Source organism: Equus asinus, chromosome 5 (assembly GCF_041296235.1).
Source record: "Equus asinus isolate D_3611 breed Donkey chromosome 5, EquAss-T2T_v2, whole genome shotgun sequence".
Classification (NCBI taxonomy): Eukaryota; Metazoa; Chordata; class Mammalia; order Perissodactyla; family Equidae; genus Equus; species Equus asinus.
The window spans coordinates 111,820,125-111,834,693 of NC_091794.1; the positions used below are offsets into that span (position 1 = coordinate 111,820,125).

A 14,569-nucleotide genomic window follows, 5' to 3' on the forward strand; every position below is an offset into this window, starting at 1 on the left:
GGAGTGCAGATGGGGTCCCGTCACCCCTGGTCATGTCCCCATCACATCCCTTGCCTGCAGCCTGCCCCGCTGGCTTCTTCGGCGTGGACTGCCGCAGTGCCTGCAATTGCACCGCTGGAGCCCCCTGTGACGCCGTGAGCGGCTCCTGCCTCTGCCCCGCCGGCCGCCGGGGCCCCCGCTGTGCCCAGAGTGCGTGAGGCCCCTGTCAGCTCTGGGTGCTGTGGGAGGGGCCCCGGCCCACTGTGCCAGACTCACTCCTCGGGTCCTCTCCTGGGTGTCCAGAGCTGCCAGGTGGCTACCCCAGGGATGCTGCTTTGCCCACAAAGGCCAGTGTGTTGGTCCCTGTCTGTAGTCACCTTGAGTGTGTCCAGGCCAGAGGGAGGGCAGATGGACCGCAGCAGTCCGGGGGCGTCTGTCCAGCTGCCCAGCTCTGCTGCAGCCCCTCCCCAGGTGCACCCCCTAGGCCCCTGAGCGCCCCTCTCCCCTGCAGCCTGCCCAGCCCACAGCTATGGGCACAACTGCAGCCACGTCTGCTCCTGCTTTAATGGGGCCTCCTGCGACCCTGTCCACGGGCAGTGCCGCTGTGGCCCTGGCTGGTCGGGCCCCACCTGCCTGCAGGGTAAGCCCCACCCAGGAGTCTGGGGCCAGGGACTGCTTGCCGCTTGCTGGGCCGTGCGGGGTCACATGGGCATGGGATGCTGAGTGGACATAAGCTCAGTGGGGCTATGCACAGGGGGCACTTTGGACCCAGGGCCATACACTTCGGCACTGAGCCCCCAAGGCTGGGTTGGTGGGTCCAGGTGGTTTGGGTCCAGGTCATCTTAGAGGCAGCCCTGGGGGAGGTCCTCACCCCCAAAGTCCCACCTTGGCTTTGGGGTGGGCTGGAAAGCCCGCAAGTCCCCATGGCTGGCTCTCCTGGGGGGAGGGAGGGTTTCGGTCCCCGTGGGTCTAGTTGGCGGGTTGCTGCAAGTTGCTCCCCTCTCTGTCCCGCAGCCTGCCCAGCAGGCCTGTATGGTGAGGACTGCCAGCATTCCTGCCTCTGCCAGAACGGGGGCACCTGTGACCCTGTCTCGGGCCACTGCACCTGCCCAGAGGGCTGGGCTGGCCTGGCCTGTGAGAAGGGTGAGCCCTGGGAAGGCGGAGGAGGGAGGAGGGACCTTGGGGTCTGTGGGAGCCAGGGCCAGCACCCCAATGTGCCCCAGTGTAGCCTCCTCCCTCTGTGGCCGAAGACCACTTCCCGGTGTGTGTGGGGGGGACACTGTCCTGTGGTGTGGCCACAGGCCTGGAGCGTGAGAAGACCCCAGGCACCTCTCCTTCCCAGGGACTCGGGATTAGGGGCTCTGGGTGCAGGAAGCACATGTCGGGCAGGGGTCTCCTAGGTCCCAGAGGGCCAGCCCTGCCCCAGGAGGTGGGGCCCTCACCCATGCCCGCCCCTGCAGAGTGCCTCCCAGGGCACTTCGGAGCCGACTGCCAGCACAGCTGCAGATGCGTCAACGGTGGCCTCTGTGACCGGCGCCTGGGCCACTGCGTCTGCCCAGCCGGCTGGATGGGGGACAAGTGCCAGAGCTGTGAGTGGGCAGGCTAGAGGCCAGTGTGGGGAGGCCAGGCAGCCCTACTGGGCCCATCAGGGTTTGGCTTGAGCCTCAGTCCAGGATGCAGGGGCCTCACCGCCATGGTCAGTTGATAGACAGGGGGTGGGGCTGCTCTCTGAGCTGCCAGGGGTCCTCTGCGGGGGGGTCTGAGCCCAGGAAGCTGGCCTGAGGGTCTGGCGTGCGTTTGGTCTGGCCCAGCCGTCTAGAGCGGGCTCAGCCTGTCTCATCCCACAGCCTGTGCCGAGGGCACGTTTGGGACTGGCTGTAAGGAGCGCTGTGCCTGCCGGCAGGGAGCTACCTGCCACCACGTCACGGGGTCCTGCCTCTGCCCGCCGGGATGGAGGGGCTCACAGTGTGAGAATGGTGAGCTCCCCAGCTCCACTGGCACCCAGGGAACCACCTTCCTGGGAGGGGGTGGGTCCTTTACACAGTGACCCCTCTGGGCCTGTGCTGGCCCCAGTGCTCCTGCCACCCCAGCCCACACCTTCCTGCAGCCTGCCCACGGGGCTGGTTTGGAGAGGCCTGTGCCCAGCGCTGCCAGTGCCCGCCTGGAGCCGCCTGCCACCACATCTCTGGGGAGTGTCGCTGTCCCCCAGGCTTCACGGGGCCTGGCTGTGAGCAGGGTAGGTGACCGAACTGGGTGGACCCTGGGGCAAGGGGTGGCTCAGCCTGAACCCCTGAGCTGTGCCTTAAAACCTCCTCCCCTAAGAGGGGGCCTCGGGGGCGACTCCAGGAGGATGCCATTCCTGGGCCGGGCCAGCACTGATCCCCTACCTGCACCCCAGCCTGCCCGCCTGGCACCTTTGGGGAGAGCTGTGGGCAGAAGTGCCAGTGTCCCGGCAAGAACCAAGCCTGCCACCCGGCCTCGGGGGCCTGCGTGTGCGCTGCTGGCTTCCACGGCACTGGCTGCGGGCTGCGTGAGTGCTGCCCATGCCACCTGCCGGGCCATCCTGGGAAGACCCTCACCTGAGGTCATGGGAGGGGGATGTCGGGCTGTGCATGGGGGGCAAGCCCAGCCCCCCAGCTCCTGGCAGCTGGCCCCTTCCCTTGCAGGGTGCCCTCCTGGGCGGTTTGGGCCGGGCTGTGAGCAGCTGTGTGGGTGTGTCAATGGTGGCTCCTGTGATGCGGCCACGGGTGCCTGCCGCTGCCCTGCTGGGTTCCTCGGGCCTGACTGCAGCCTTGGTGAGTGGCCGGGGTGATGGCAGGGGTGGCTCCTCCCGGCACCTCAGTGGGCAGGGCCCACCAGCCAGCCTGGAGATGACAGCCCCCTGACCACCCACCTCCCTAGCCCTCCCATTGGGCCTGACCCCAACCTGGGGCCTGAGCTTCAGCCCACACAAGCTGGGGGGTGTTGATGTGACCTCAGTGTCCCTGCTGGCCAACTCTGCCCGGCTGTGTGCTATGCCCCCCTCACTGGTTGTGCCCACCAGGGGCTTGCGCACCACCCTGCAGGCCAGCCAGGCATCTTGCCCAGAAGAGGGCCTTTCCCTAAGTCATGTGGGGACTTCCTGCCTGTCTGGGATCCTGGCTGGGCTGGCGGGGTGGGGTGGAGGCCGCAGTGAGTCACTGTTGCAGTTGTGGAGCAGGCCCGGCCCCCAGCAGAGCCTGCAGGTGGAAGGGAGACGGCAGGGTGGGCAGGGGACTTGGGAGCAGGCAGCCTCCACCCTGTCTGGGCCAGACACAGGGGTCCCCCCTCTGCCTCATCCTGTAGTCTTCGGGTTGACACGCAGAGAGAGAAGGGGACCCAGACAGGGGCTGCCACCCTCCGTCTTCTTCCCTGCAGCTTGTCCCCAGGGCCGCTTTGGCCCCAGCTGTGCCCACGTGTGCAAGTGTGGGCAGGGGGCGGCCTGCAACCCCGTGACTGGCACCTGCACTTGCCCTGCAGGGAGGACCGGCATCCACTGCGAGCACAGTGAGTGCCCACCCCGCTGGCTGTCCTCGCACCTCGTAGATGTCACTCCATCAACCTCAGGCAGGGCATGATGGGGACACAAGGCGGGTCACAGGGAGAACTGGGCCCTGGGTAGCGCGTTCACAGCAATGGCCTCCACTGGTTCCCCCACATGGCTGGTTGGGGCTAGCAGGTTCCCACTCTGAGCCCCGACCCAGAGCCCTTATGGCAGGAGGAATCAGGCAGGTGCTTTGTCTCAGAACTGAGCCAGCCTCCTGACTCGTGTCCCCTCGGTCCTTCTGGCTCTTTCCACTGGACCCAGGGTGCGCCCCCCAGGTAGAGAGAGGCTTGGAGCACAGCGCATGGTGGGGGTGTGGGATGGCCCCAGGGGACAGTTGTGGGGCTCGTGCTCCTGATAGCGAGCCCTGTCCCCACAGCCATGCCCCAAACCTCTTAGCCTGGCCCCCACCCCCTGGTAGGTCTGAGCCCTCCGCCACCCTCTGGTCACCTCTGTCATCTCATCAAAGGGCTGGTGACATTCCCCTCAGTTCTCAGCCCTTGACAGCGAAGGATCAGAAACCCTGGGGGTCCCAGCTGCAGCCAGACCATGTCTTCACCTGGCATTTGCTGACATGGGATGGATGTTTGGGCAGGATGCAGTTGGTGTCGTTCCCTGGCACATGTGTGTCTGGGGGACAGAGACTGGCCCCAAGATGCCCCAGGAATCGTTTGTTGAATGAATGTCAGACCTGATGGGATGTGTCCCTGGAGCGTGTCCAGCCCTCTGAGTGGCACCCACCTTCTGCCCCCAGGCTGTCCCCAGAACCGGTTTGGCTTGGGCTGTGAGCACGTGTGCTCCTGCAGAAATGGGGGTTTGTGCCACCCTGCCAACGGCAGCTGCTCCTGCGGCCTGGGCTGGATGGGGACACTCTGCGAGCTGGGTGAGTGTCTGGGCCAGCCTGGAGGGTCGGCATCTGCACAGGAAAGGGACCCTGCCTCAGTGGTGGTGGTGGGGAATGGTGGCTTGGGTGTCCCTTGGCTGCCATGGGGCTGAGCGAGGCTCCTAGGGCCCCTGAGTCAGGCTAGTGCCCGAGGGGCCACCTTCGTGCCCGGTTCTCCCGCAGGAGGCTGACCCCGGGCTCTCTCCCCAGCCTGCCCCCCTGGGCGCTACGGGGCCGCCTGCCGCCTGGAGTGCTCCTGCCGCAACAACGGCACCTGTGAGCCCGCCACGGGCGCCTGCCGCTGCCGCCCCGGCTTCTACGGCCAGGCCTGCGAGCACCGTGAGTGGTGGGCTTGGGACCCCTGCTCCCGCGTCCGCTTTTCCTGCTGGGAGGATCCGGGCCCACCTGGGCTTCACACAGTGACGGCCACTTTCCATGTCACTCCCCACGGGGGCCCCATGAGATAAGGCTTGACTTTGGCTCACAGCAGGGCTCTGAGGCCACAGGTCCCCTGCTCAGGGTCACACGGGAGCAGACAAGCTCCCTGCTGTGACGGGAGAGCTCGGGCCCCTGAACCCCGGCCTTTGCTCGCTCTGGGCAAACCGAGGCAGGAGCTCTGACCCAGGTCTTCCTCAGTTTGTCCTCCTGGCTTCCACGGGGCTGGCTGCCAGGGGGCGTGCGAGTGTCAGCAGGGAGCTCCCTGCCACCCCATCAGCGGCCAGTGCCTCTGCCCCGCCGGCTTCCACGGCCAGTTCTGTGAGAGGGGTGAGTGTTCCGTGCCCCAACCTGAGCCCTGGCCCTGTCCAGTCCAAGTGAGGGGCAAGAGGAGAGGCTGAGCCCACTGTCCTCACCAGGGTGCGAGCCAGGCTCATTTGGAGAGGGCTGCCGCCAGCAGTGTGACTGTGAGAGTGGGGTGCCCTGTGACCCCATCACCGGCCACTGCCTTTGTCCCCCAGGGCGCATGGGGGCCACCTGTGACCTTGGTGAGTCTTGGGTCCCACTGAGGGGGGCATGGGCATGGGTCTCCATCAATGGCCAGTCTGCCTTGCATTGGTTGAGCCCCGGTCGGGCACGGTGCCCTCCTGCACCTGTCCTGCCTCTGCAGGGCAGCTGCTCCGAGGGGCCCAGCATGGAGCTCCTGCTTTCGGTCAGTCAGGGCCACACCCTGCCCTCTGGCTGCCCGCAGAGTCTCTGCAGTGACCTCTTCCTGGGGTGGGGGCTGTACTCACAGGCAGAGGCCCCAGTTAGGTGGGAAGGAGACCTCCCTGATTGGCCAGCCTGCCTGGAGATAGGAGGGGCCATTCTTCGTGGGCTGCAGGACACACGTCTTGCCTATCTTGCCCTGGGGAGGAGCACCCCTGACTGCAAGGTCCCCGTTTGCCAGCCTGGGGCCTTGGCAGGTGCCCAGTGCCTGGCGCTTTCCCATGTGAGGGCTCACGTGGGGCCGGGAAACTGAGGCCCGATGTTTTTGCTCCCACATGCCCCCACCCGGAGGGTTGCCCGAAGGCCAGGGGTTCCCTGGCTGGGCCAGACAGAAATAGAACTCAGGCACATCTCTTGCCCTCTCCTGCCTGCAGACTGCAGAGGGGGCCTCTTCGGGCCGGGCTGTGCCCTGCGCTGTGACTGCGGGGGTGGGGCTGATTGTGACCCCATCACTGGGCAGTGCCACTGTGTGGACGGCTACACAGGGCCCACGTGCCGGCAAGGTGAGTCAGGCTCCCAGGGGAGAGGAAGGAGGACACCGTGCCCCCAGGCCCACCCCTGGCCGAGGCCCTGTCTCTTCTCCCCATCCCTCCACCCCACACGCAGAGTCGGCTGGGCCAGGCTGACCTGTGCTAATGTCACCATCCCCACGTGGTACCCATGGTGTCCACACGGCTTCTGGTGGGCGAGATGTGAACCCTACAGCCACTGGACCATGGGGCAGGGCTTGGCCATGCTGCCAGCACAAAGTAGTCCCACTTCTCCAGCCCCAGTGAGGGTGGGCTCAAACCGCAGAGGGCCGTGACCGCATGGGCAGGGCTGGGTGATCCAGTGCAGGTGGGCACTGACTCAGCCCCCACCACCACCCGCTCCTTGCCTTGGCTGCACATGGACCAGTGCATGACAGTACACGTGTGCATGTGTGTGCAGCAGTGCCTGTGTGTGCTCCATCTGTGCATGCTAACACCTATGTGTGCCTCAGTGTGTGCATGCCAGTGCATGTATGCTCCAGTGCATACGTGTGCATGCCAGTGCATGTGTGGTCTAGCATATACGTGTGCCCCAGTGCACGGGCGTGCTCCAGTGCATGCATGTGCTCCAGTGCACACATGTGCCCACACGCACCCACAGGCATAGTCAGGGAAGCTTCAATGGCAGCACCTTGGTCTCTCAGCCCTGGAGACTCAGGGGGAACATGCTGTCCACGGGCACAGTGTGGGGGTGCACAGGCCCCTCTGGTGTCTCCTGGTCAGCTCCCCAGACCCAGCCTGCTGTTGGGAAGGGACCTGTGCACACTGAGAGGGTCATGTCTGCAGAGGGAGGCAGGAGGCCGGCTTGAGGGTTGTGCCAGGCAGGCCTTGCAGATGGGGTGAAGGGGGAGCTGTGAATGCGGATTCCAAACTGGGGTCCTCGGCTTGAGGACCCCACACACAGGCTTGATGTGGTGTGTGCACGCATCTTCTCAAGCCTCTCCAAGGCAGCCCTGGCCCCCAGCTGTTAAGAGCCATTAGCGGAGGGCTCTCTCCTGCCACAGGGAGTGGGGTCCGCGAGGTGGAGGTGGAAGTTGCAGGGCTGGTGCTTGGGCAGCACCTGGTGGTCAGGTGTGGTACTGCACCGCAGGCCATGCCCTGGGCCGCCTTGACATCGAGCTGGGGGGTGTGGAGCTGGCGATATGCCTGCCTGAGCTGCCCCAACCCCTGCTGCTGACCGAGGCCTCCCCTGCCTGAGGCCGGGTGGGAAGGAGACAGGCAGGGCCTTGCTGCCCTGTGCCCTGGAGTGAACACAGCTTGGCCTCAAGTGAAGGCCTTCATGCTTCCCAAAGCCCTGCCTCCCAGCCCCCCTTCTGCCTGGGCAGGCGGCGCTGGGGCTTTCATTTGAGGGGGAGGCCCCATCATTTGCATAGGAGTGGGGGCAGGCTCTCCAGGGTGGGAGTGGGGGTCCTTGCAGGCCTAAGTGGATGGTCTGGTGGTGGGTGCTAAGGATCCAGGGCATTAGTATGAGCTACTGTCTGTCTTGCTTCAGGTGGGCCCCCCCAGCTCCCCGAGAGCCTGTCCCCAACCCCGGGCCCAGGTAAGGGGGCTGGGAGGTCTCACCACGTTTCCAGGAGGGTGGTGTTGTTGGCATCATTGGTCTGTTAGCAGCAGACTGAGGGCCTGAGGAGGGTTGGAGACCGGGCACATAGGCAGAATCTGGGCTCCACAGGGCGGTGGGCATTCCAGAATCTGCACGTCTGAGATGCGGCTGCGTGGGAGCTGGGAGGAGGGGGTGGCTGTGTCTCCTCCATTGGGCTGGAGCCAGAAGGGCAGTGAGGGAAGCATGAAGTGTGAGCCCAGAGCTCTGGTGACTTCGAAGCTCTCCACCTGCCCTGGGGCTGACCCTCTTTTCCCCTGTGCAGCAGCCTCGCCCTCAGCCTCTCATGGATCAGCGCCCCGGCTCGGGGACGGGACAGAGAAGCACTAACTTAGAGGCTGCCTGCGCTGAGGCCTGCCGCCCGAGGACCGCCCAGGGCACCAGAGACTTTGATGATGACCAGGGAGGGACGCCTGTGGGCCAGGACTCCAGCCCCATCCTTGTCTCTGTGGGCCGTGGACAGCGTGCAGCTCTTGCTCTCCGAGGGTCATCCGGCCACAAGGAGGGAGGCCTTGCATGGCCCAGCTCTGCAGAGCCTGGGCGAGTGGACTGGGCCTCGGGCAGCACAGCTGCACTGGCCGGACCCCGCGTGTGCTGAGGAAGCCCACCCCTCCCGCTGGCCTGGGTCGGGACTGAGGGCAGCTGTGGGTGCAGCTACAGGTGCAGGCATGGGGCCCCTGCCCCCCAAGCAGGTTCTTCTGGTGCTAGGCCCCTGACTGCGGCAGCTCAGCCGGTTTACCTGGGAATGTAGCCCGGCCGTATTTATGTAAAGGTATTTATGGGCACTGGACACGCCCTGCTGCGCCCTGAGGGCTGGAAGGCTGCCCGGCTCCTCCTTGGCCCCAGGAAGCCCTGACCCGGGACTGTGGGGCCCTGCGGGGCCTCCGGGCACGGGCTCCGGCGCCCTGTGAAACCCAGTCAGTTAAGAACAGAGCGGCAGCTTCCTCGCGGCCTGTGCGTCTGCTGCTTTGTTGGGGCTCCGCCGTGGCGGCCTCCTGGGCACGACAGCATGAGTGTGCTTGGTCAGGAACCTCCCCTGACCAGGGAAGCCAGGCAGGCACCTGGCTCCATCAGCCCCTGCTCTCCCTGGGAATGGGGGTGCCACAAAAATAAAGTTGGGGCTTATCCTGGCGCTCTAGAGGGGCACACAGGGGCTGCCCCAAGTGGAGGCAGATGGACCTACAAAACAAGCTCACAGCCAGGTGCCCCGAGATGTCCCGAGACCCAGGAAGCACAGCCTGCATGGAGGAAGCATGGTCTCGAGGGGAGGAGAGCCAGCCCACGGGCAGGGGTGGTGTGGGGGCAGCCTAGGTGCCGTCTACCCCCACGTCTCCCCTATCTTCAGGGCAGAAACATGGTGAGGGGGGGAGAACGTCATAGGGCCAGGTGGCCAGTAGGGAGTGTTGGACCCAAATTGTCACACTGGACACTTCAAGTCTGGGCTGTAGCCGCCTCCCCTCCCCTCCAACACCAGCCCAGCTAGCTGATACCTCCAACGACAAAGGATCTCAGGGGGCAAAACAAGGAGGGTTCTAGTAAACCCGTCCCCTTAAATGGACGACTAGTGAGAGGAAGCCAGATTAATGGGCCACCATGTTCAGACTTTGGAGTAAATATAATAAATATCCTGGAAGGAATAAGAGATGATCAGATGGTGACATGATGTGGGAAGAAGTGGTTAGAGCAGGACCTGTGGTGCAGGCAGAGTGTGGAGGACGCAGAAATTGGAGCATCCCGTGGGTGGGTGGCACAGACACAGCTGAGTAATGGGTTTTCCAGCTCAGGACGCTGTCCCAGGGCAGAAGGGAGGCTGTGAAATTACAAAAGGAAGGCCGCCAGAAATGGGTGAGACAGGTCTTAACATCTGTTGAATTGAAGTCCCAGAAAAGTAAGAAAAAAACCAGTGACGCGAAGCAGCAACGAACAAGAAGTTCTCAGATCAGAAGGTAGATGCTCGCAGATTGGAAGGACTCACAGTGCCAAAAAAATAAAAGTAAAAAAGCCATAATCTAAAGAACTTTAAGAGTGTAGCAGCAAAGAGAAATTCTAAAATGCTCAGAAAAAGAGAACAGGCATCAGAGAGACCTCAGACTTTAACACAGAAACACTCGGGGCAGGAAGACAGTGATTTGCTGTTTTCAGGATTGAAGGAAGAATTTGAAACTTGAATTTTATGTCCTGCTAAATTATCGCTAAAAAGCAAGGTCAGCATTATTCTTGGGTCTCCAAGGCCCGGGTGGGTTACCACACAGAAACCTGATTTGAAAATGCGCTCAAAGGAAGTTCTCCAGCAGGAAGAGGAAGCAGCCCGGGGGCCGCCATGAAATGGTCACCACGTTCCCCATACAATCCAGTAAGAGAATCGAATGCTTACATTAATCGACACTGGAAACTGAGCACAGTCTCACCTGCGTGAGGGCTGGAGGCGGGAGGGAGACTGCTGCGATGTCACCTGCTGGTGCGGGGACACAGTGAAGAGCTACGACAGTGACAAGGCCATAAACCCAAGTGCAGATGTAGTAAGGTGGACGTGACCACCACAGAATACTGACGGGGTGTTCAACTTCTAAACCATCTGGAGGATGTTTCGTCTCTCCAGTGGAAGGCAGGTAAGGAGGAAGAATAAAGCATGAGGAGAAGAAAATAGATGAACAAATCCTAGTGTAAATGTTTACAAATGGTGATCAAAACCCAGATCCCTAGACCACGTGAAACAGGATTGAACAGAATGTTAACTATAAGAGGCACACCTGAAGGCTAGAAATACAAGCATCTAAAGCATACCAAGAAAGCTGGGCTAGGGGTTTTAATATTTCTGGGTGAAAAGCATCATAAGCAACTGTTAATCAATATTTGTCTACACATATATGCACCTAACAATAGAGGCTGAGAAAGTCACAAAGCAATGATGGATATAACAAAGAATCGTAACTGCCGAGTTTAACGTGCTTGTTACAAAAACCAGTGGGTTAAGCAATAATGCATTTTAATAACCTTCAACACACATGCTATATATATATATATATATATATATATATGCCTGTCTTCACAGATTATATTCATTTATATATACATTTATATTTATGTATAGACTTTACACTCAGCAAACGGGGAATAATGGGACATTTAACAAAATTCCCTCTTTAAAGACTAACACGAGAAAAAACTCCAGCAAGATGAAGAAACAATTACAAAAGGAGGAATAATTAACTACAGACACAATAGAGTAAGACAAAAAGGAAGCCTACAAACAACTATATACCAATAACTTTGAAAACTTGGAAAAGTGGGTATGTTTTTGGGAAAATATAAAATGCCAGGATTGGTGTAGGTAGAAATAAAAAACTTGGATAAACCAATAACTTAGGTAAATGCAAACAGTGATGCAGGCTCCCCCCCTCCTCCTCTGCCATCATCCCCAGTGATGCCTGGGGCAGGTGCTGGCGTAGGTGATCATGCTGGACTTTCAAGACACCGTGAACTTGTCCAATGTAAGTTCTTCCAGAAACTTTAAATAGAGGAAAAGCAACTCTACTCATTCCATGAAGCCAAGATCAATTTTGTTCTAAAACCAGATGTTGGGGCAGTACAAGAAAATTACAGACTCATTACATGTATGCAAAAATCCTAAGTATTAGCTACTCAAATAAAAATATCTTAAAAATAATATCCACTTGATCCAAGGGGAATTGGCCATGATGGAAACGTAAGGACAGTTTAACATTGGAAAATGTGTCAAAGTATTTGGGTGAGAAATCAGATGATTGGTCGAAGCAGGAAGCATTCGACATCGATGCAGGATACAAATTCTTGGAAAACTAGGTACAGAGACAAGTTTCTTGACGATGCTTTTGTGCCAAGAGTCTACTGCAAGTTTAATGGAGATTTAATGCCACCTAATGCACCATGTGGGGTCCTGCTCGTTCTTCTCCTGGGGTTATTGATCTCGACGGCCCTGACGTTATAGCCCAGATCTCTGTTTGGCTGTCCTTCCACACCAGAATGCAAAATCTAGGAGGTGGGGGCCCTGCTTCCCGCATGCTGGACCACCCGGGCAGGACCTGGGTGGGGTCCTGTGGAATGGATGAGTAAACCCCCTTCAGATCAAGGATTGGAAGATGTGGGTATCGTCACTCCTCCCCCAGCCCAGCAGTGCTCGGGACACCCCAGGCCACTGTCAGCTGAGCAAGAGACAAGCAGTGGTGGGGGGCCCTGCAGGGAAGAGACCACCGGCCCTGCTTTCAGGGGGAGGACTCTTGGGATAGGGGGCTGATGGGCCCGCAGACAAATGAGCATACTGTAAGGATCCAGCAGGGTGGGCGGCAAACTCATACAGATCCCATCAGATGTGGAATAAAGCCTATAAAAATCAATAGTTTTTCAACACCAGTAATAACCCACCAGAAAACAGAATACATAGTAAGATACCGTTCAGCATGGCAACAAAACCCAGAAACATCTGGGAATCTGTCTGGCAAAAGGATGCACGAAGTCTTCAAGAGAGTGGACGACCTGAACAGGGCCCGGGAGTGAAGACGTTGCCTCGGCTGTCTTCAAATCTGATGCAACCCCACGTTCAATGAGAGGCCCAGTGATGGGGTAGGCAGGTCACAACTGGTGGGCAGTTCGGGATATCTGACACGGATGAGGGTCTGATGTCAGGAACGGCGACAAATAGCAAAGGGTGGTGAGGAAGTGAGCAGAATTCATGGACACCCCACGGCCAGCGAGGGGCTGGACGGAGAAGCTGAGATCCGCACGTCCCAGCACTGGGAGACGGCTTTACTCCCAAGGGACAGAAGTGGAGTCCGAGGGCTCTAAGGGAGGCGTGGGGAATGTACTGCTGGGGTCCCACTGTGGACAGCCTGGGGGTTGGGGGCAATGGAATCGAATCCTGAGGGCTGGGCTGCAGTGCCCCTGCCGGCCACCAGGGGGCGGTAAGGGGGGCGGTGTGTGGAGGCCCTGGAATGTTCCAGAGTGGCTGGAAGCAGTGAGCCAGGTGTGCATACAGTGGCAGAGAGAGATCCTAAAATCCATGTTGAGTGAGATGAGAATTAAGGTCACATGAGCACATACCCTTTACGTAAATTAGGTAGCCCCCATAAGAGGACACTAGTTTACAGGGACGCCCACGGGTTCCAGGATGTACAGCACACTCTGGAGGGTGGTGTGGAGCAGAGGGCGAGGCGAGGCTCCTCGCCTGCTGCTCCACCGGACAGGGGAACGGGTGGGCTGCCCGGCTGTGTGACTGCTCACGCCTGGCCTCCTGCACTCCGGTGGACCACACCCCCTCACGCCCACCTCCCCAGGGAGGGTGGGGGGGGTGCCCACTGGGGGCTGGGCACTGAGGTGCCTGGGTGGCTCTGGGGAAGTGGCTCCGCCCCAAGGCCCTGGCACCAGCTCCCCATTCCCCAGGGCCTTGCAGACACCTCCCCACAGGTGCCCCAGGCCAAGTGGGGGCTGGGTCTCGTCGGCATCTGGTCCCACTGGATCCTGCTCTGCATGGGCCTTGCTGGGGTTGCCTGGTATCCTAGGAAGCCTTGCTGTCCCCCTACCAGCCCACTGGCCAGCAATGGGCACAGGGCCTTTGGGCCTCAGTTTCCTCACCTGCAACAGGAGGAGCAGTGCAGTGGCTGGGAGGAGGGGCTGGGCTAGACAGGCCATGCCTCCTGAGACCCGGGGCCTGCCTCTGGTGCTGGTGACCCCTCCCCAGTAGAGCAGGTGGGGCAGGGTCCTCCACAGGAGCCCTGTTATCTGGGGGAGGGTGAGTGCCACCTGGGCACCAACACTGAGGACATCTGCGCTCCTAAGAGGGCCAGCTCGGCAAGCAGGCAGGTCAGAGCACCCTTTAGCCCTCCAGCTGGCCCTGCCATGCCTGAGGGGTCACAACACCTGTGCCCCTTGGGGCTGGACCCCAGGCTAAGCAGTAGCCCCTTGAGGGGGCTCCAGCAGGCACCCATGCTGGGAGAAGGGACTGGAGCACGCCCCAGCCTTCCTCTCCTCACCGCCTCTGACCAGGCCTCCCGCAGCCGGACCTGTGCTTCCCGATTCTGCTTGCAAGGGTTCTAGTCCTCAGCTGGCCCGGTCTGGCCCTCCCCAGGTGGAGCCGGCCACCCCCAACAGCCCCGCCCCCATGGCAGCCCCACTCCCAGTCCTGGGACGGCCTTTCTCCAGGCCAAGCGTTCTTACTCCTTGCTTATGAAGGAAAGGGCCTTAATTAAGGTCATGCCCTGCCCAGGTCACAAAAGCGAGGACATGGCCTCAGGGCTTTCCCAAACCCTCTTTGCTCCTTTAACAGAGAACTTAACCTGGCAGAGGATGGGGCGCTGGGCCACCCTGCCCTCCCCGGGGAGGGTCTCGGGGGTCATTGGTGAGGACAAAGGAGCTAGTCCTGGGGTAGCCAGGCTTACACAAAGATGCTGCCCCCTGGCTCGTGCCTGACGCACACATGCACATGCATGCACACACACACCCCTGCGCACGCAGCCCCGCCCCGGCCGCCAGCTGGCCCCACAGCAGCTCCAGGATTAGAGCAGGGAGTTAACTCAACTCACAGGTGGGCGATTTCCACACGTCCAGGCAGTGGGGGAAGCTGGGCCTGGTCTCCGGTGGCCCAAGTCCCCAGACCATGCCTTTTTCCCTGAGCCTGGCCCTGTCCCATCCCCCATCCTGCGGAACCCCTGCCCAGGACAGCCCCACTTGGCTCTGACCTAGGCCTGACCTTTCTGGCTGCCTGAGGCCTTGGAGGTCAATGGGGAGGAGCTGCCCCCTCCTCCTGGTGCCAACCTCCCTCCACCACCTGGTCCAGTGGG

General features: G+C 60.8%; 1 protein-coding gene across 22 annotated transcripts in view; it reads left to right on the plus strand.

Moving 5' to 3' along the window:
- The window catches only part of MEGF6 (multiple EGF like domains 6), a 101,160-nt gene extending 92,452 nt beyond the window's left edge, over positions 1-8,708 (plus strand). For 6 of the 22 annotated variants that reach the window (XM_070511286.1, XM_070511270.1, XM_044769520.2 and 3 more), the window contains 16 exons: positions 61-189; positions 491-619; positions 994-1,122; positions 1,440-1,568; positions 1,827-1,955; positions 2,087-2,215; positions 2,378-2,509; positions 2,646-2,774; positions 3,376-3,504; positions 4,296-4,424; positions 4,635-4,763; positions 5,061-5,189; positions 5,279-5,407; positions 6,002-6,130; positions 7,650-7,697; positions 8,023-8,708. In XM_070511286.1, coding sequence (XP_070367387.1) covers positions 61-189; positions 491-619; positions 994-1,122; positions 1,440-1,568; positions 1,827-1,955; positions 2,087-2,215; positions 2,378-2,509; positions 2,646-2,774; positions 3,376-3,504; positions 4,296-4,424; positions 4,635-4,763; positions 5,061-5,189; positions 5,279-5,407; positions 6,002-6,130; positions 7,650-7,697; positions 8,023-8,087 — 1,922 coding nt within the window. In that variant the 3' untranslated portion in view covers positions 8,088-8,708. Of the gene's footprint in view, positions 1-60; positions 190-490; positions 620-993; positions 1,123-1,439; positions 1,569-1,826; positions 1,956-2,086; positions 2,216-2,325; positions 2,510-2,645; positions 2,775-3,375; positions 3,505-4,295; positions 4,425-4,634; positions 4,764-5,060; positions 5,190-5,278; positions 5,408-6,001; positions 6,131-7,649; positions 7,698-8,022 lie in introns of all 22 variants that reach the window. The other 16 variants (XM_070511274.1, XM_070511276.1, XM_070511277.1 and 13 more) reach the window with 12 other exon arrangements.
- The last annotated feature ends 5,861 nt before the right edge of the window (positions 8,709-14,569 follow it).